The 22,210-nt window shown below is 37.0% G+C and overlaps 1 protein-coding gene across 5 annotated transcripts in view; it reads right to left on the minus strand.

Annotated features, from left to right (window-relative positions):
* The window catches only part of MAGI3 (membrane associated guanylate kinase, WW and PDZ domain containing 3), a 245,380-nt gene that overhangs the window by 23,292 nt on the left and 199,878 nt on the right, over window positions 1–22,210 (minus strand). For all 5 annotated transcript variants that reach the window (XM_043876802.1, XM_043876801.1, XM_043876803.1 and 2 more), the window contains exons 11-16: window positions 22,017–22,048; window positions 19,853–20,009; window positions 18,272–18,363; window positions 8,995–9,187; window positions 6,347–6,535; window positions 737–922 (exon numbers count right to left, since the gene is read on the minus strand). In XM_043876802.1, the coding sequence (XP_043732737.1) occupies window positions 737–922; window positions 6,347–6,535; window positions 8,995–9,187; window positions 18,272–18,363; window positions 19,853–20,009; window positions 22,017–22,048 (849 nt within the window). The remainder of the gene's footprint in view (window positions 1–736; window positions 923–6,346; window positions 6,536–8,994; window positions 9,188–18,271; window positions 18,364–19,852; window positions 20,010–22,016; window positions 22,049–22,210) is intronic.

The following is a 22,210-nucleotide window of genomic DNA, read 5'->3' on the forward strand; positions in this document are numbered from 1 at the left end:
GCAGGGGGGATGGAGTGGGACAGGAACACACATTACAGTATAAGGAATTTTAACATGGAGACTGACTTCATACATTTGTTTCTTTTGGCCTCTTTTTAGTTTTACAAAATTAGGAAAAATAATAGAATAAGCATTATGTAATGGTTACCTTGTAATTCATAAACAAAGAACATGAACTGGTTGTTATTCAAAATGGTTCCTAATTACAAATTCTTAATGATCAAAGGCAGCCTTATAGCAAGGCAAGACACTAAGTGCGTCTTATGCCCCATTTACTGGCTATTCCCACATATTCCTGCTCCTGCATTTATAAAGCAGCTTCCAGAATGAAGCCCTGCCTGCAAGGCAAGGCACACTATGACATGGACCTGACATGAAAGGTTTGATACCAACAGTGACTTTCTTTGAACTCTTCAGAGGATTTTCTCTCACTCAAGCAGAGACTTAAGACATCATTTTAAGAAAATAAGATCTGAAACATATTACCTATGTCTTTCACTCTGGGTGCTTGCTCCTCCAGCATGTAAATAAATGGCCACCACTCGCTAGCTGGATTATTTTTCTTGAGCTACTGACAACTTTATAATAAACTGTCTTTTAAATTCATTAAATGGAAAAGGCAAAAAATGAGACTCCGGCATGTATAAATGGTTCTATCACTGCCGTGGCTCTGGTACTTCTGCAGGTTCTATGTCCCTCAGATCAGTTTGGGGAAGGCAGGTGTAACAGTTATTACCTTCTTCAGCAATGACCGTTAGTGTGACAGTGACCCCAGCATCCTTGATCAGCTGAACAATGTTATCATGGGACAACTCAACAATGGACTGCCCATTCACTGCAGAGATATGATCTCCAACTTTCAGCTTCCCACAGCGATCAGCTGGACTTCCTTCTATGACTCGGCCAATTTTATGAGGAATAACTATGAAGAAAAAAAGTTCCCAGGTTTTTCAATTATTTAACATATCTCTTAGTATTGGATTTATCATCAGCATCAAAAATTCAACCTAATAACAAAGAAAATCCTTCAAAGATATATCAGAAAAGCCACCACGAGTGATCATCCTATCCAAATGCAACTATCTTCATGCTATCTTCCATTCTTTGTCGACACGCAGATACTCTTTACACAGCTGCAATCACGGCATATAAACCTCTTTGCTTTTCTCCACTTACCAGAAACCTTTTCCAATTTTTATATTGTCCTCCTAATCATCCCATTTAAAGGCTACTGACCTCAGTGATATTTATTAAAATATCTCATGTTTCTTGTTTGCCATTGGCTGTTTAGGCTGCAACATGAATTTGGGTATTTTAGAAACTGCTACAATGAGATCATCTTTGGTTCAGTTGAAGGGGCCTTTACTCCCACAAGAAATCTTGTAAATAAATGCAGTTCAAAATCAAGTTCAGGACTCAGCATGGTCAGAAATCCAGTTACAGTAAAAAGACTGATCATTAAAATGAATCATATTTACTTCTAGAACAAAATTTATTCCTCTTATTTGTGCCTCTATATATATTTTTTTTTAATTAGAAAAGCTGAGTGGAATTAGAACATTAAGTATTTAACATTAAGATTATTTGGCTTATGGATAAAATCCTACCCTGGAGACACAAAGCTGCTCTAAGACATTTGGAAAGATACTTTGTGCGGTTCTATTATATCTCTAGTTTAATGCTGAAGGCTTTCCTAGAGTTAACTACTAAGACTCTCCACTGTTATTATGCCTTAAAATGAGTTCTCAGACATTCAGGGAATCTTGTGAAAATATCTTTCACCATTTAATAAGGGGCATTCATATTAAGAAATAAGTGTTCCTTCTATGCTCTCTAGAATTTCTTTGCCTACCTTTATCTGGCACTTGGGCTCTTGCTGAATGTGGCTTATTATCAATAAGGATAATTTAATATTTTTAAATGGCACAGTGATTATGTTTAATTTCTATAGTAAAATGGGCTCCTTACTAGTATTTCTGAATTATATCTAGGTGTATGTTAGGGTCATTTTAATAGAATTTCATTTGGACTGGAAGTTATTCTTGGCCATGATTTATGCCCCATGGACAGTTAGTGCCATTCCTTGGCCCTTCTAGGATTATGCAGTTTGAGATTTTATCTTAAAAAAGAGGAAGTCAATGTGGAAGCAAGTACCTTTTAGCTCTGAATTATATCAAGCACTTACACCATTTTCCTCACTGTTGTTGTGCTTAGTCGTTCAGTCATGTCTCACTCTTTGTGACCCCATGGACTGTAGCCCTCCAGGCTCTTGTCCGTGGAACTTTTCAGGCAAGGACACTAGAGTGGATTGCCATTTTCCTCCTTCAGGGTATCTTCCCGACCCAGTGATCAAAACTGCATCTCTTGTGTCTCCTGCATTGGCAGGCAGATTCCTTACCGCTAGCACCACGGACCTGGGTTTGATCCCTGGGTTGGGAAGATCTGCTGGAGGAGGGCAGGCAACCCACTCCAGTATTCTTGCCTGGAGAATCCCATGGACAGAGGAGCCTGAGGGGCTACAGTCCGTGGGGTCTCAAACAACTAGGCGACTGAGCACAGCAGTAGCAGCACGGGCTGGGCCCTGTGCCAGGCGACGCGAGCTGGTGCCCAGCTAGGACGGCCGGCGGCACATCAGAACTGCATGGAGAATCACACAGGGGCCCAGTGGTGACCTTCTAAATCAGTCTCTCAGTAACTCTCCGCCTTAGAAGAGATTGACTTGTAAACAATGTTCACTCCAGATCCCCTGAGAAGAAAATCATTCAACTCCCTGGAACACTGAAAGGGGTTTGTTCAGACTTGGGGAAAACATGAAACAAGAAAAACCTCTGAGGCCTCAGTTGTTCCTTTCTCATCATGTGAGTAATGTGGTCAAAAGGAAATTGGCAAATCCTGGTACAGAATTTCCTGAAGGGTTCGTCATAGAGGTGAGGAGAGATAAAAGCAGTTTACTGTCTAACAATAATAATAACAAAAGATTGTTATTGTCTTGGCATTTATAGAAGCACCACCAAAACAGTTAAAGATAAACAGACCAGGAGAAAGATAACTTCTGAACATCCTTTGAATAGATTGTGAAGTTTTCAAGGTAACTGCTTAGAGCACTTCCCAGGTGGCACTAGTGGTAAAGAACCTGTCTGCCAGTGCAGGAGACATAAGAGATGCAGGTTCAACCTCTGGGTCAGGAAGATCCCCTGGAGAAGGAAATGGCAACCCACTCCAGTACTCCTGCCTGGAGAACCTCATGGACAGAGAAGTCTGGTGGGCTACAGTCCACAGGGTCGTAAAGAGTCGGACACGACTAAAGCGACTTGGTATGCACAAGCGCTTAGAGTACCCATGTCTAAGGAACAGTCTGACGTCCTGCCTTACTGTCGGTATACAAAGTCTATGGGAATTTGCATGAAGTCAATTTCTCCATCTCCATTCATCTTTGGCCTAAATCTGTCTCACAGGCTGGCTTGTCCAGCTGCTGAGATGACTTTGGTGCTCTTAAAACATTACTTTTCAGGAAAAGAAAAGAAAGGAAAAGAAAAATAGCTGAAAATGTCCCCTTTTAAAAGAAATCCTTTGCAACCAGAACTGAAAAGTATGAAAAGTGGAATGCCAAAACCACTGAAGTGCTGGCCATACCAAAACTAGTCAGGTCCTTTCCATCTTCAACAGAGGTGTTTGCGGAGTACTCCACTCATGCAGCCCTACAAAAACTGGTCCAGGACAACAAGGATGCTGGGCCTGGATCCCTGACCTTTGAAGAAGTCAATGGTACAGAATTTTATAACTGGTATTAGAGATGCTAGTGGGAACTCTTCCTGTGCAAATGTCAGCAGAAAATACATTTCAGCAGCAGCAGAAGGAAAAAAAAAACCCAACAACCTACAAGGAGTAGAATACCAAACTGTACCAAGGCAAGATCCATAAAGAAGGATCTATTCTGACAGACAGGTTTCTGGCCTTTTCACCTGTGCTAACTCTTTTTTTAAAACCAATCTTTCACTGTTACGCAGTGAACTGCATACTGCAACTGCTTGGTCTCTGTGAGGGAAAGCTCCTCATGTAATCTTACCCCAGGATCCTTCTAGCTATGAGATAAATAGAGTTCCAAGAAGAATGTTTGCAGGGCTGAGAATCTTGTGAGATTATTAACCAGCACGTCAGCGAAATTACGAATTCTGGTTTTGCATCATGACTGAAAATCTCAAGTACTTTATATAAAATTCATTTGACAACCTAAGCCTAATTTACCATTCAGGCTGATAATTAATGAGCTGCAAACACTCATTTCCTGCCACGCATTAGCTGTTACCTCAATCTTACATTTTAATTGGGCTTTCTTTCCCATCTCATTACTCAAATATTGATAAACTTTTTAACGTTTCTTTAGAGAAAAAAAAAGGTCAATAGGCAGTGACAGTTGCAATGACAATGGCAGAAACTACAAGGAACAGCAGCCAACGTTTACGGAAGGTCCAGGCAAAGGGCTTCATATGCATTCTCTCTCTTAATCCTCACAAACATATGAGACAGGAAGTGCTAACATCCGCATTTCACAGGGGAAGCTGGAGCACTTGGAGGGTAAGTAACATGCCCAAGATCAGACAGCTATTAAAAGACATAAGCGGGTCTAGAAGCCATGTTTGTCTGATTACAAAGCCCAGCACTTAATGACACTATGTTATACAGAGACCCAGCATCTATGGTATGTAAAACCATTAAGACTGTAAAAAGAAATTTAAACAAAGAAGTATAAAAAGATTTTAATTTTATATATAAACAAATAAATATAATTTACACAAATAAGATGATATATTTAAAACAGAAAATGTATTAAAGTATAAGAGAAATTTCAAATATAAAAATAGGTTGAACTATTTAAGTAATATATTTTACTGAATTCCTGTGTATCTCCTAGTTTTATGATGAACACGAGGCTCTCCTAATTTTTGTAGTGCTAGAGGAGGAATATGCTCAATATGGAAAGTGGTTAGCATCTATCACACTGAGTAATAATCTTTCACTATTTTTGTTAATCTGAATGCCCAGGATTATTGCATGGTATTAGAATCAGAATATGATTATCTAAAATGGTCATTTGTTTTTCTAGATGCTGATTTCCAATGATATAACATAAAATCCACCTAACAGCTGCTTTCTCTCATTTTTCTGACACAGGCCACATAATCATCCTCACAGCATCAGTAACAGTTCCAGTTCCAAGCATTACCATAGCAACGGCTTTTGGAAAATGGAAACTAGTATCAGTGAGCAGTGACCTGATACCATAGTAATAATTCATCCATGTCATAGAATCTTCTTCCTTTACACACTTGCATTGATTTTAGTTTGATTTTTGCAAATTGGTTTGGCTCATAACACTTTCCTGAAAGTGTTTTCATTTTTCACTAAGGTTTTAGTGACCATTTAGTCTAAAAGGATCTTGCTACTCAAGATAAAATCAAATACCCTGGCAAAGCTAAGAGTGCATTTTCATGTGGTCAAAGATTTTTATCACTTGACTTGGAAAAATAAAGCTACCAGACAAGCATGACACATTAGTTTGCTGGTTCTCATCTTATATTCATTTGTATTTTATATTTAAAGATGATTATTACTGAGAAATATAAAGATACAGCAAATATTTAATTTGCTGATTCATAACAGCCCTGGACATAGAAGATGTGATTCCTCCTTTGTTGAAGAAATTAATATACATATTAAAATAATATACATATTCATCCTTCTCAGATGACATTCTACTAAACTAGGTTCAGGATATTTGGATTAATTTTTCAAGGTCTTGACAGAACTTTTACCTTTTGACGAAGCACATAAGGTAAGAATGCCTCTTATCATTTAAGGTCAATTTATAGCTGCAATAAGGCAATTATGATTGAATAACATGAAAGGACTATTTAAGACACATCTGGGTCAAGGTTTTTCTATTTTGCTTCTTCTCAACTGCTTCTAGCATTTCACTTATTTCTGTATACATGATTTCTCCTAATTTGGAAAAAAAAAAAAACCCTATGCCCCCATAATTAAAAAAAAAAATTCAGCACTGTCCTTTCACTACATCAATTAGGTCACATCCCTGATAATACTGTCACAGTCTAAGCTGGATGCAAACTGAGCTACCAAGATTTATTTTATAGACTCTGAGATAAATAAATAAACCTGAAGCCTGGAAGAGTGATTCAAACTACCTAATTTTGAAAATAAATAAAATATTCATCATTTAAAAAAAATGGCAATTTATACATGATTCCTAGCTAGTTTCATAAACCCCAGTGGGTGACTCAGAAAACTGGAATTAGAGGGAGGGACCCCATGACACAGGGGCCCTTACCTCCTGGAGGTGGCTTGCTCTTGGAGGTGAGAATGACAAATCCAAATCCTTCATTTTCTTTTCGTTGCAAGATAACATCATAGGGCTCCTGGGGAGCAGGCCTGGCCAGGGCCTCTGCTCGGTTCAAGCGGGGAGATCCATTCTGTGTTGAAAGGAAGGCTTGAGAGCTGTCATCCTCAGGTTGTTTCTCTGCAATAAACAAGACCAATTTTGATATTTCTGGAACATCGTAACTTTTGATAACTAAAGTGTTTTGTGCTAAGCTCTTCACAATGAGTTTCTAACATAAAGAAAAGCAGTGCCTCTGCCCAAGTGACTGGACATCATCTGAGTGCAGAGGTAGGCAGCAGCCCATCCAGTGAACTTCTAGAATGCTCTTTAAGTACATAGTTGGAAAACTACAAAATGTTATCTCACTCTAAAGGAAGTTTTTCAAAGCTTCTGTGAAATTTGATGGTAAAAAAAATTCTTCTTGAAATGATTTTAATTCCATCAAGGTTTTGAACCTGGACAAGCAATTTTTTAAAAAGTTGATAATGAATAAAAACATAGTAAACTTCCTCTTAAAATCAGCTTTAAATATAATTTAGTGGGACTTCCCTGGCAGTCCTCCAGTATTCTTGCCTGGAAAATTCTCTGGACAGAGGAGCCTGGCTGGCTACAGTCCATGGGGTCACAAAGAGCTGGACACAACTGAGCACACCCCCCCCCCCACACACACACACTGAATCCTGGCGGTCCAGAGGTTAAGACTCCACACTCCCAACCCAGGGGACCCGGGTTCACTCCCCGGTCAGGCGGCTAGATCCTACATGCCACAGCTAAGACTCAGTGCAGCTAAATAAATAAACATTTAATAAAAATATATAATTTAGTGCAGTGACTGACACTCATGACGTCTGGGAGGTCACTGCATCAGGACAGAGATACTTCCCATTACAGCTTGAGAGCAGTTTGCCACCTACACAGATTTATCTTTTACAATGTGTTTTACAACTGCAGTTTTCTGATGGGTAATACAAGATGAGTTAACCATTAGCAGTTCTCAGGTATATAACAAGCTGTCCACATAAATGGCAAACTCTCCTAGACACAGATCAGGTCACATGGAATTCCTAGCAAATGGGCAGTTAACCTACACCCTTTTCTTCTATTTAAGAATAACATCAGAATTTGAGAAAGAATGACAAAAGTTAGTCATAACTGATTTTTTAAAAAAAGGGCAAATTTTGTGCCATAATTTGATACAAAACAGCATAAACCACCACCACAACATGCTGTTATTGATGAACATGCATTTATAAGGTCTCTTTGTATCAAAATCTATGGGATTCTGAGGATGTGTTTTTGAACCTCAACAAAAGTGTCAACAACTTCCAATAATTAACAACAACAAAAAAGGTTCTTTTTGATATAATGCATGGTTAGAATGAATTAGCTAAAATGTCTCCAATAATATCAAACTACTATGAAACGTCTTTATGATGCTTTCCAGGAGGGAGCTAATCTCTATCTGTACAATATCCCATTGTTTACTCTACGTAGTTATGTTCTGACACCAGCACAACCAAATGGAAGCAACAACAGCATTAGAATCCGCATGCATCTCAGAATGCCTGATATTTATGACAGGAGGTGGGCTTTTACTTTGGATGCTACAATCAAAGACACAGGGCCTCATTTTTAAGAGTAACGTGAATATTCATCAAGTCACACATTTTTTGAATGCCCACTCTGTGCCATGCGGTCATTCTTCTAGGTACTGGGTACACAGCATAGAACTAAATGGATGAAAATTCCATCCTTCATGAAGCTTACATTCTTGTGGTGCTACAGGTTGTCTTCAGAAAATTTTTAAGTGACAAGAATTCACTATTTAAAATTTCTACATAATATTCACAAAGCTATTGAACATAAAAATACAGGAGATTATCATATCTTAGTGTAATGGCTTAGACCTCAGGCTTTGTAATTAAATTATCTGTTTCAATCCTGGTCCTACTACCTACCAGCTATGTGTTTCTCAACCTTTCTGTGAGTAACTAGAATAATGACAGTGTTTACCATCATAGTGTTGTAAAGAGTAAGTAAAAGAATCCATGTCTGAGACTCAATAAGTCATACTAAAACTTCTGAAGTAGAAACATTTTGTCTTCTGAATATTTAGAATTTCATCAGGATCCAAAATTGTTTGATATTCAGTTAATGGGATCTCTTAGTATGACTAAACAACTTTGTATTTGTTCTTCAGAAAACAGATTTAACCTGATATCCTGATTACAATATCACACTGGCAAAATTCATTGATATATTAATATAATCTTAATGTAGAGACTCAAAATTTATTTCTCTTTTTTGATAGTAGTAGCAGTATTTATGAATCCTTTCAACCTTACATGGCCTTCCACATGCAAGGATCACACCAAATAAGTTATCTCATACACTATTTTTGTTGTTGTCATTGTTTTAGCTAACAAGTGGATTTAGTCAAAGAAACATTTCACAGACACAGTGTGGGTCATCGCAGAGGGCTAGCGCAGCCTCTCATACACTATTAAACATAATAAGATAACCTGGAAAAAAAAAAAAGTGGACTAAGTCTCTTTGTTTCTTTTTTAACTTATCAGAGCAAGAACAGGTTCACGTACCACCGTAGAAGATCTTTCTTCTGACAGTTAATAACACGTGGCCATTTCGAGCAGCGGTTGTCATTAGGTCTAGGACTTGTTTGTGTGATTTCCCTTTAACAGGAATTCCATCAATGCACATCAGCTCATCAGCTGCACGGAGCCGACCATCTTTCTCAGCTGCACCCAGAGGAATGATGGCTCCAATGTATATCTGATAAGACATAAAGTGTGGGTTGCTCTATACAGTCTACTAAGACTTACTAAGATTCTTAACTACTAAGTCAAGGACTTTCTGACTCAAAGTCATGCATACCAACAACTTTTTGCAGTTCACCCTGAAAACAGTCATAGTTTAGAAAGGTGAAATCTTAGAAATTGACCCGTCTCCAAAATGGCACTTCAAATAACCACACCATGTAATCTCTTCTGGATTCTTTAGGTTGGGCACAAGGAAGACAGAAAATACAAAGTAATTCAATAACTTAGAAAGTACCACTATCACATCCATCACTACAACAGAACAAAAATATGAAACTCAAAAAATGCAATTCTGTGGAGTAGCTACTAAAAGTAAAGTCCATTGAATGTCATCACAAAAGATTTTTTTTTTGTATACTGTTCATAGCAACTGGGATAATTCTTACAATACTCCCGTTACATAAAGCTATCAGTTCAAGTTTAGTATACAGAAAAGAGAAATATTTCTTGTTCCTAAATTCTAAAGCAGTATATATTTTAAGGGAACAGAGTGACCTAAGATTCACTTGCAATTAGGTGAACAGATCTTGCTCATTTTCTTTGCCGGCAATTAGAATCTTATAATTGGTAATCTTAAGTATTTGGACTAGTCCCAGAGCTGTTATAACCTGACATTTAAGAGAAGATAAGGTGTAAACATTTCCTCTAAGATCAGGAGCAAGACAAGGATACCCATTCTCAATACTTTTATTCAACATACTTTTGGAAGTCCTAGCTATAGCAATCAGATGAGAAAAAGAAACAAAAGGAAGACATATTGGTAAGAAAGAAGTAAAACTCGCTGTTTGCAGATGATGTGACTATATGTGGAAAATCCTAAAGACATCACCAGAAAATTCCTAGAGTTCATCAATGATTTTGCTAAAGTTGCAGGGTACAAAAAAATCTACAGAAATCTGTCATATTTCTATACACTTAATTAAGGAAATAATCCTATTTACCACTGCATCAAAAAGAATAAAAATACCTAGAAATAAACCTACTTAACAAGGTAAAAGACCTGTACTTGGAAAACTATAAGTCACTAATGAAAGAAATTAAAGATTACACAATCAGATGGAAAGATACATCATGCTATTGGGCTGGAAGAATTAACATTGGTAAAATGACCATGTTACCCAAGGCAATATACAGATTCAATGCAATCCCTATCAAAATGTCAATGGATTTTTCACAGAACTAGAACAAAAAAATGTAAAATTTGTATGGAAACAGAAAAAAACACAAATAGCCAAAACAATCTTGAGAAAGAAGAAGAGAGCTGGAGGAATGGCATTCCTTGACTTCAGACTATAATACATAGCTATGGTAATCAAAACAATATGGTATTGGTACAAAAATGAATATATACATCAATGCAACAGAATAAAGAGCACAGAAATAAACCCACACACTTACACAGTCAATTAATCTACAACACAGGAGGCAAGAACATACAATGGAAAAAAGACAGTCTGTTCAATAAGTGGTGCTGGGACAACTGGATAGTTACATAAGAAGAATGAAAGTTGGAACATTCTCTAACATCATATACAAAAATAAATTCAAAATGGATTAAAGACCTAATTGTAGGACCAGATACTATAAAACTTTTTAGAGGAAAACATAGGCAGAACACTCTTTGACATGAATTGTAGCAACATCTTTTTGGATCTGTCTCCTAGAGTAATGACAAGGCAAAAATAAATGGGACATAAATAAAAGCTTTTTCATGGCAAATGAAACCATAAACAAAATAAAGACAACTCTCAGAATGGGAGAAAATGTTTGGAAACAAAGCAACTGAAAAGGGTTTAATCTCCAAAATATATAAATAGTTCATGCAGCTTAATTTAAAAAAAATATCAAAAAATGGGTGGAAGATCTAAATAGACATTTCTCCAAAGAAGACATACAGATGGCCAAGAGGCATATGAAAAGATGCCAACATCACTTATTATTATAGAAATGCAAATCAAAACTACAATGAGGTATCACCTCACACTGGTCCAAATGGCCGTTATCAAAAAATCTACAAATAATAAATGCTCAAGAGGATGTGGAGAAAAGGGATCCCCCCATCCCACTGTTGGTGGGAATGCAAATTGGTACAGCCACTATGGAGAACAGTATGGAAGTTCCTTAAAAAACTAAAAACAGAGCTCTCATATGATCCAGCAATCCCACTCCTGGGTATAAACCTGAAAAAAAAAAAAAAACACCACAACTCAAAAAGATGCATGCACCCCAATGAATACTGTATCACTATTTACAACAGCCAGGACATGGAAGCAACCTAAATGTCTGTCAACAGACAAATGTATAAAGCAGATGTGGTAAATATATACACTGGAATATTACTCAGCCATAAAAAATGAAATGATGCCATTGGCAGCAACATGAATGGACCTAAAGACTGTTATACTGAATGAAGTAAGTCAGACAGAGAAGGACTAATACCATATGATATTGCTTATGTGTGGAATGGGAAAAAATAGTACAAATGAACTTATTTACAAGACAGAAATGTGTGCATGTGTGTTCAGTCCTTTGAGTTGTATCTGACTCTTTGAAACCCCATAGACCGTAGCCCACCAGGCTCCTCTGTCTGTGGGATTTTCCTGGCAAGAATACTGGAGTGGGTTGCCATGCCCTTCTCCAGAGGACCTTCCTGACCCAAGAATTGAACCTGCGTCTCCTGCATTGCAAGCAGATTTTTTACTGCTGAGCCATCAGGGAGGCCCACAAAACAGAAATAGAACCACAGATATAGAAAATAAACATATTGTTACTGGGGAAAAGGGGAGGAGGATAAATTGAGAGATTGGGATTGACATATACATAGTACTATAAGGAACTCTACTCAACACTCTGTAATGACCTGTATGGTGAAAGAATTTAAAAAAGAGTAGACCAATGTGTGTGTGTGTGTGTGTGTGCGTGCGTGTGCGCGTGTGTGTGTGTGTGTGTGCAAATATAAAACTGATTCACTTTGCTGCACACCTGAAAACAACACAACATTGAAAATCAACTATACTTTAATAAAAAGATTTTTCAAAATAACAAAAGAAAGACCAAGTAGGTAAATATGTCTCAGAAATCACAATGATATAAAGAGAAATGCATTAAATTAAAACTAAAAAAATTAATTAACTTAAAAGCTTCTGCACAAAAAAGGAGACCATAAACAAAATGAAAAGACAACCTATGAATGGGGAGAAAATTTTTGCAAATGATGAGTCCAACAAGGGATTAATTCCCAAAATATACAAAAGCTCATACAGCTTAATATCCAAAAAACAAATGACCCAATTAAAAAATGGGCAGATGTGAATAGACATTTTTCCAAAGGGAACATGCAGACGGCCAACAGACACATGAAATGTTGCTCAACATCGCTAATCACCAGGGAAATCAAAACCATAACGAAGTATAACCTCATACCTGTCAGAAATGTTATCATCAAAAAATCTACAAATAACAAATGTTGGTAAGGATGTGGAGGAAAGGGATCTCTTGTACACTGTTGGTGAGAATGTAAATTGGTGCAGCCACTGTCAAAAACAGTATGGAGGTTTCTCAAAAAACTAAAAAATGGCATACATATACATACAATATAACACTTCACAGGCATATAAGGAATGAATTTTTGCCACTTGAAACAATATGGATGGAACTGACTCAATAAGAGCAGCAAAAAGTAAAAAACAAACAAACAAACGATGAAAAAAAGCAAAGACAGCCCAAGATACCTATGGAATGACTTCAAGCAGAATAACATTCATATTATAGGAGTACCAGAAGGAGAAAAGAGAGAGAAAGGAGCAGAAAACTTAACTTGAAGAAATAATGGCTGAAAACTTCCTTAACCTGGGAAAAGAGACAGAATTGAAGATTTTGCAAGCCCAAAGAATTCCCAAAAAGATCCACACAGAGACACATTGTAATTAAAATGTCAAAAGTTAAAGAGAGAATTTTAAAAACAGCAGGAGAAAAACAACTTGTTACCTACAAAAGAAAGTAAAAGTTTTGCTCAGTCCAGTCTGATTCTTGCGACCCCATGGACTATACAGGCCAGAATACTGGAGTAGGTAGCCTTCTCTATCAGATCTTCCTGAATTAGCAATCAAACTGCGGTCTCCTGCATTGCAGGCAGATTCTTCACCAATTGAGGTATCAGGGAAGCCAAAAATTTCAGCACATTAGAAATAATATCATTAAATGCATACTGTGTGCTATTCTTAGTTGCTCAGTCATGTCCGACTCTTTGCGACCCCATAGACTGTAGCCCACCAGGCTCCTCTGTCCATGGGGATTCTTCAGGCAAGAATACTGAAGTGGGTTGCCATTCCCTCCTCCAGGGGATCTTCCCAACCCAGGGATCAAACCAAGGTCTCTCGCATTGCAGGCAGATTCTTCGCTGTCTGAGCCACGAGGGAAGCCTTTGTTATATAGCAGCAACTCCTATAAGGCTATGAGCAGATTCTTCAGCAGGAACTTTGCAGGCCAGAAAGGAGTGGAACAACATATTCAAAGTGCTGAAAGGAAAAATGTGTCCAACCAAGAATACTCTACACAGGAAAATTATCATTCAGAACTGAGAGAGATGAGAGTTTTCCAGACAAGCAAACATCAAAGAAGTTCATCACTAATAAACTGGCCTTATGAGAAACGTGAAAGGGGCTTCTTTAGTTGAAAAGAAAAGGCACTGAGTAGTAATAAGAAAACATATGAAAGTATAAATCTCATGGGCAAGATAAATATAATCATTTACAAAACTACTATAAAAAGGTTAAAAGACAAAAGTAGTAAAAATAACTATAGTTATATTATTCTAGTTAGAATAATCAGTGAAGGGATACACAAAATAAAAAGATGTGAAGTGTGATATCAGAAATATAAAATGTGGTGGAGGAAGTAAAAATGTAGCTTTAGAATGCGTTCAAACTTAAGTTGCTATCAACTTAAATTAGACTGATATACGTATATAAACTGTTATATGCGAGTCTCAGGGTAACCTCAAACAAAAACCTATTGTAGATACACAAAAGATAATAAAAATAGAATCTAAGTATAATATTAAAGAAAGCCATCAAACTGCAAGGGAAGAAAGCAAGAGAAGAAGAACAGAGAAGAACTACAAAACAGCCAGAGAACAAAGAACAAAATGACAGTAAGTACATACCTGTCAAGAATTACTTTAAATGTAAAAGACTATATTCTCCAATGAAAATACTCAGACTGGCCAAATGTACAAACAAGACCCATCTATATGCTGCCTATAAGAGACTAACTTCAGATGTAAGGAGCCACAAAGTCTGAAAGTAGAGGCATGGAAAAAGCTGTTCCATGCAAACAGAAACCAAAAGAAAGCTAAAGCAGCTACACCTACATCAGACAAAATAGACTTTAAAACAAAAACTGTAATAAAAGACAAAAGGGGCATTATATAATGATAAAGGGGTCAACTGAACAAGAGGATATAACATTTGCAAATGTTTATGCATCCAACACAGAAGCACTTAAAATATACAAAGCAAAGACCTAAGGGGGACCTATATAACAGACCTAAGGGGAGAAATTTACAGCAATACAATAACAGGAAGGAATTTTAATAACCCTATTTATATCAATGGATAGATCATGCATACACAAAACCAATCAGGACACATGGGTCTTAAATGACACGTTAGAATGAATAACCTTTATATATATATATATATATATATATATATGATTATACATTCAGAACATTCTATATATATTCACAACATTCTATCCAAAGTAGCATATTCTATACATTCTTCTCAAGTGCACATGTAACACTCTTTAGGATAGATCACATGTTAAGCCATAAAACAAGTCTCAATAAATTTAAGAAGACTGAAATTATATAAAACATCTTTTTCAACTACAAGTATATAAAACTAGAAATCAGAAGAAGAAAATTGGGAAAATCACAAAATGTGAAGATTAAACTACATCTTAATGAACAACCAATGCATCAATGAAGAAATCAAGAGAAAAATAAAAAAAATACCTTGAGACAAATGAAAATGGATATATAACTTGCAAAATCTCTGGGATAAGCAAAAGTAGTTCTAAGAGGGAAGTTCATAGTAATATGGGTCTACCTCAAAATAAGAAAAATCTCAAATAGCTTTACATCTAAAGGAACTAGAAAAAGAATGAAAGAAGTCCAAAGTTAGTAGAAGGAAGAAAATAACAAAGATCAGAGCAGAAATAAATGAGATAGAGACTAACAAGACAATAGAAAGGATCAATGAAACTAAGAGCAGGCTATTTGAAAAAATAAACAAAACTGATAAACTCCTCGCAAGATTCACCTGAAAAAAAGAGGGCTCAAAAATAAAGTCAGAAATGAAAGAGAAGTTACCTTTGAGACCACAGAAATACAAAGAATCATAAGAAACTACTATGATCAATTATACGCCAAAAAACTGGACAACCTAGAAAAAATCAATAAATTCCTAGAAACATGCAATCTTTCAAGAGTAAATCATGAGAAGTAGAAAATCTGAACAGACCAATTACTAGTAAGGAGGTTGAATTGGTAATTAAAAACATCCCAGCACATGAAAGTCCAGGACCTGATGGCTTCACTGGTGAATTCTATCAAACATTTAAAGAAGATTAATATCTATCCTTTTCAAACTCTTTCAGAAAACTAAGGAGGAAAAAACGCTTCCAAACTCATCCTATTAGGGCAGCATTACCCTGAGACCAAAACTGACGAGGACAACACAAAAAGAGAAAATTACAGGTCAGTGTCACTGATGAATACAGATATAAAAATCTGCAACAAAACATTAGCAAATTAAACTTAAAAATACATCAAAAGGACCCATACACCATGATCAAGTGGAATTTACTCCAGGGATGCAAGAATATTTCAACATCCACAAATCAATGTGATATACCAAATTAAGAAAATGAAGAATAAAAATATGATCATCTCAACAGATACAGAAAAAGCATTTAACAAAATTCAGCATCCATTTATAATAATTCTCAACAAAGGGAGTAGAGGCATAATACATAATAATGTAGAGGCATAATACATGCCTCAACATAATAAAGGCCATATATGACAAGCTCAGGCTTCCCAGGTGGCTCTGTACTGAAGAATCTCCCTGTCAATGTAGGAGATGTGGGTTCAATCTCTGGGTCAGGAAGATCCCCTGGAGGAAATGGCAACCCACTCCAATACTCTTGCCTGGAAAATCCCACAGTCAGAGGAGCCTGGGGGGCTACATTCCAGAGGGTTGCTAGGAGTTGGACATGACTTAAGACACTAAACAACAACCAACAACTATGACAAGCTCACAGCTAACATCATAGTCAAAGGTGAAATGCTGAAAGCTTTCCTTCTAAGATCAGTAACAAGGCAAGGATGCCCACTTCCACCACTTTTACTCAATAAAGTACTGGAAATCTAAGCCATAGCAATTAGGGAAAATAAACAAGGAAATACACATATCACATATTCTTTATACATACACACACCTACACACCCACTTACACATACAATGGAATATTAATATTACTCAGCCAGATCACATTAAGCCACAAATCAAGCCTCAATAAATTTAAGAAAACTGAAATTATATCACACATTTCCAACCACAATGGTATAAAACTAGAAATCAATTACGAGAAGAAAATTGGAAAAATCACAATGTAGTTTTAATCACAAAGATTAAACTACATTAGAAAGAAAAAATCTTTGCAAGGCAACATAATGCCTTGAGGACATTATGCTAAGTCAAAGAGTCAGACAGATAAAGACAAATGCTGTACAATCTCACTTATATCTGAATCTAAAAAACAAAGTAAACAAACAAAACAAGACTCAGAAAGAACAGAATGGTGGTTGACAGTAGGAAGGGGATTGGGAGGAGGTAGGTACAAACTTCTGATTATAAAATAAGTCAGTCATGGGGATGTAATGCTGTAGCATGTGGACTATAGCCAATAATACTGTAGTACATAATTGAAAGTTGCCAAGGGAATAACTCTTAAAGGTTCTTATCACAGAAGAAAATCTGTCACTTTGTATGATGACGGATGGTAACTAAGCCTGTTGTCATGATCATTTTGCAGTGTATACTAACATTGAATCATTACGTTGCACATCTGAAACAAATATAATGTTATACATCAATCATAGCTCAATTCAAAAGAAAGGAAAAGAAACAATCAAGGTACTTCATATTTGCCCTACATAGGGCAACCTACCTTAAACTTTATTTGTCTCTGATAATTATTTTAACTGTAACCAATATGACTAATTAGAACACATTTATACTCTATAAATCAAATGTTCTAGTCAGAATAGAAAGAAGCCTATAATTTTAAAAGAATATTATTATTCACCTAACTTCCAAACATAATGTAGTCACTCATATTATACAAAAAAAGCTTTAAATATGTTCTTAAACTCTAAGAAGCACATTATTTCTTTGTCAAACTAAGGGTAAAACAAAAATAAACCCACTATATTTGCTCTCTAAGTATGAGTGAGAATCCTATATAAATAAATTTCTAGATTTAAATGCCTTGCAAATATAACCTGTTACTATGCTCTAATTTACGGCTGACTTATTCAGCTTTTACCTACAGTTTTAGCCTCAACTACTCAGATGGTAAAGAATCTGTCCTCAATGCAGGAGACCCGGGTTCAATCCCTGGGTCAGGAAGATCCCCTGGAGGAGGAAATGGCAACCCACTCCAGTATTCTTGCCTGGGAAATCCCATGGACAGAGGAGCCTGAAGGGCTACAGTCAGTCCATGGGGTCACAGAGAATTGGATATAATTGCGCAACTAACACTTTTCACTTTCACATATCACGTTAACTGAGGTATTATGACACCACTAGAAATGCAATTCTTCCTCATATAAATGAAACTGTTAGAGAAAACAAAATCTTTTTAAAAACCAAACAAAGTAGAAAGCAAAACAAAAGCACCATATTCTACCAAATCGCTATTAAAAGTTTTAACAGGAATAGCCAAACGACAACGTATTTAAACTTACAGATTGGTCAGGTCCATCTCCTCCCAGTACTCTGAAGCCAAACCCTGATTCCTGTTTCCGAAGAAACACATCCAAATCTTTGGTGTTCGGTGCTAAGGAAAACCAGAAAATAATAAATACAAACAAACATACACAATATACATTTTGACTTATTTTAAAAAGCTTAACACTATAGAAAAACTCAATCATAAGTCCTTGTTTTGTGCTTTAACTCAAACTCAATCAAGATTGCTTAGGAATATTTATTCCCATTTCCACACACTCAGTATTATACTGCCATTAATTCTTCATGCTTTCAAATGGATGTTTTATCTTCCGAAATATGGTCTGGGACTATCAAGATAAACTATGACTGGTTAAATAAGTATGAAATCAATGATATATATTTCTACTTGTTGTGCATCTTTTCCAAGCTCAGTCATGTCTGACTCTTTGCGACCCCATGGACTGTAGCTCACCAGGCTCTTCCATCCATGGGATTTTCCTGGCAAGAATACTGGAGTGGGTTGCCAATTTCCTTCTCCAGGAGATCTTCCTAACCCAGGGATCGAGTCCGGGGCTCCCAAATTATAGGCAGACACTTTACCATCTGAGCCACCAGGGAAGATGCTTAGATCTATTTCTAAAAATAAATACATTTCAAAAGTTAAACCACTTAAATCTACAATTGTGCTTCAGAAAAAAAACTATCATCAGTTGGTAAATTAGTATGAAAATGAATTTCTGCCTTATGCACACTCTCTTCTCATCATCTGTCCACTGGACTCCTCTAAGGAGTCTACTTTACTCTCTGCTTTCCTCCTCAGATTACATACCCTTCTGATTCATCATCCTTTGTATTCCTGCCAAGAAAATCTTTCTAAAACCAAGCCCAATAACTTCATCCCTATAGTTAAGACCATTCTGGGGCTCTTTACCAGGTATATCATTGTCTCCAGCTTCCTCGGACTGGCATAATCCGCTCTCCACCAGCTGCTCCTGCCCTCCCCTCTGGTATCCACTGCCGACCACACCCAGCTAAACTGAAACTAATTGCACAATTAAGGCCATGCGGTGTGCAAATGCTATTCCTTCTTTCCCTTTCATCTGTCCATAAGCAACTACCTCTTTGTCTTACAGCTTAACTTCCTATGTGAAGCAGTATATGATACTTCCTACTACTCACATCAGTAAAACCGACCATTTTCTACTTTGGATCCCAATTCATCCAGCGTATCCTTCTATTACTGTACCTGTTAGGGGCTTATTTGTATATGTATTTGACTATTTCTTTGTCTTTTCCATTTAGGTTTAACTATCTCTTTGGATGCAGGGTCTATGTAACCTATTACCTCTGTACTCCCATTACCTACTATGATGTTGGGTAGATAGAGGCACATTTCAAAATCCGAGTTCAAAACATGGTTTTGAAGAAAACAAATGAATGAATGTTGAGTATGAATGGAAGAAGCCCAGAGCTACATTAAAATGGGAATGAATAACTTCAACATATTGGTTTCTAGAGATGGAAAAACAAAGTTTTTAAGAAAATTCAAACTAATGTTGTTGCATGCTTCCCTGAAATATTCCACAGCTACTTACGTTTATCTTCATATAAAGTCTTAGATTTCAGGTAGACCTCAGAAGGATCCAGTTTCGGGGATCCTGACCTGATAATGCTGGGTGGAAAAGGCATAGGCTGGGGAACAGGCTCATTTATGGCCTCCAAACTTTCTGAAGTTTCCTTTTTATCTGTTTTCTGAAATGGAAAAGGGCCTTACTTAGTATCTCAAAAAGCCAGATGGTTGATTAGTGCAAAAAACTGTTGTCTGAACCAGTATGTCAACTGATTACAGTTGCGTAAGCAGCAGGGTCAAAGCCACAGCATATTTGCAGTCTTAAGAAGAGTTCACTTTCACAGTCATGTGTATTTGATTAAAACATATTTCACTTAAATTAGAACACGTTTATAATGATGTCAATCAAAGGGCCTTAAATAGTCCTATGTTAAGGAATTTTGCCCTTTTCTCTACCACCAAGACACAAACTGACTCTGAGAAGGCATACAAGACAGCACTTCTAAGCCGAGCAGGAGGAAGACTCAGAGAGGACCTCCATTTAATTCTTGATACCCTCACCTCCCCAGTCACTAAATTAATTTCCAGTAAAGATGTTTAAGGAATATTCTTTCTAAGAAAATGAAATACGAAGTGTTAACTCTAGACACTGTGAAAACCTGCATGGTCAATTCAAATATATCATGAGAATGCTCCATGCCTAGGAATCAGATAAGGGGTATATTCATATGTTCCCGTTCAGACAGAACTTGTCTAGAAGAATAGCTCAGCAAAATGACTTCTTTAATAAAATTTAAAAATGAAATCCAATAAATAGCTTCAGAAAATAAATATTACGGTTTAGAGAACAGCTTGTTATCCTGAATTATGGTTAGGAGAGGGAGATTATAGACATTTGTGATAAAATAATTAAAGTAACTACGATGTAGGAGCAGCAGCTTGTCAGGGAGGGCTGAGGGGACAGTGGCCATAAAGTGTTGTGCCAGAAGGGACCCTTCACTGACCAGGACCCAGCCAGATGCCTAGGAGATAAGAGTAGCCTTTTCCTCTTTCTCCCCCTTGTCCTAGGATTCAGTCAGAAGCAGTGAGAGGTCATCAGGAACTTTCGTCAATTATAAAGCATTAGGGTCCCCATGGCTGCACTGGCATCCATTATGAAACACAGTGTAGCATAGGAGTTAAAAACAATTACTATAGGGCCCAGAGGAATGAAGAAAAATGCAGCGTAATTTTAACTGAACATGTAAAAAGAATTTCTGTTCACACTGGACCTAAGTGGTAAAGTCTATAAAAAGGCAGAGTGTTTCTTTCCTTCTGACCCATAAAATGGCAAATTTGCAGAAGGATCGTTTTCAGTGGGCTATAGAGAATTAATCTATTTTGTATCTGATGATCTTTTGTTTAGCAGCCTATGGTTTATGGTTATGGAAGACCATCTTTTAACTATAAGATGATACATTCCAAATCAAGCAAACTAGAGCTAACAGGATTATATACCTAATTATCTTTATATCCATATAACTGTAAACTTAAACATTTAAGTAGCTACATGTGTACCTAGCACAGTTTCTTTCATACCATTATCTGGTGCGTCCTTTGTTTGGGTCTTAGTCTTTACACAGGTCCTAAAGTAGTCTAGTCAGTTATTCAGAAGACCACCACAAAAAAAACTGTTCCAAGTCTGACAGCCTGTTGGTCTAATAACAAGCAGACTGAGCAGAGAGGCCACAACTGCTCCAGCCCTGAACGTCAGAAGGTGAGCTAAACGTGGGTAATGCCAGTCCCCATGCGCTTATGGGAAACCATTACATCTTCTCATTGCAGCAAGACATCTGCCCAAATGTTTAGCTACTCCTTACCCTTGCTCCTCTGAAACACAAAGAAAGCCAAAGGACCCATCAGTAGGCCCCTCAATGGGTCCACGTTTTACTATGTAGAGGGATCAGACTACTACAGGTCTCTAACATTTCTCCAACAGAAACACTTAACCAGCAGAGCACACTCCCTCTATAGATGGCTTTTTCTAACTTGCACACTTCCCTGAGTTTCTGTTCCAAGCCCAGGGCAGTCTGTCTTCTGACTCCTCCCGGTCTGTAAACATCCACCCCACAAGCAGCCCTCATGAAGTGAAACGCGGCATCTCTCTCTGTGTGTTGGAAAGAAGAATTTGAGGACAACTGCATACTCACCAATTTGGCAGTTTTAGTTGGTGAAGGAGGACCTTAAAAAAAATGAGCCACATTTTAAAAACAGAGGAAGGATTCCCAGACTACAAATACTGCTAATGTTTATGATAAAACTAGCTTTGACTTTTAGTAGGCTAGTAAATTATGTCCAACATGTTCTACGTGCCAGGCATTATACACATATTTCATTTTTTATG

The sequence above is a fragment of the Cervus elaphus genome, chromosome 20 (genome assembly GCF_910594005.1).
Source record: "Cervus elaphus chromosome 20, mCerEla1.1, whole genome shotgun sequence".
NCBI lineage: Eukaryota > Metazoa > Chordata > Mammalia > Artiodactyla > Cervidae > Cervus > Cervus elaphus.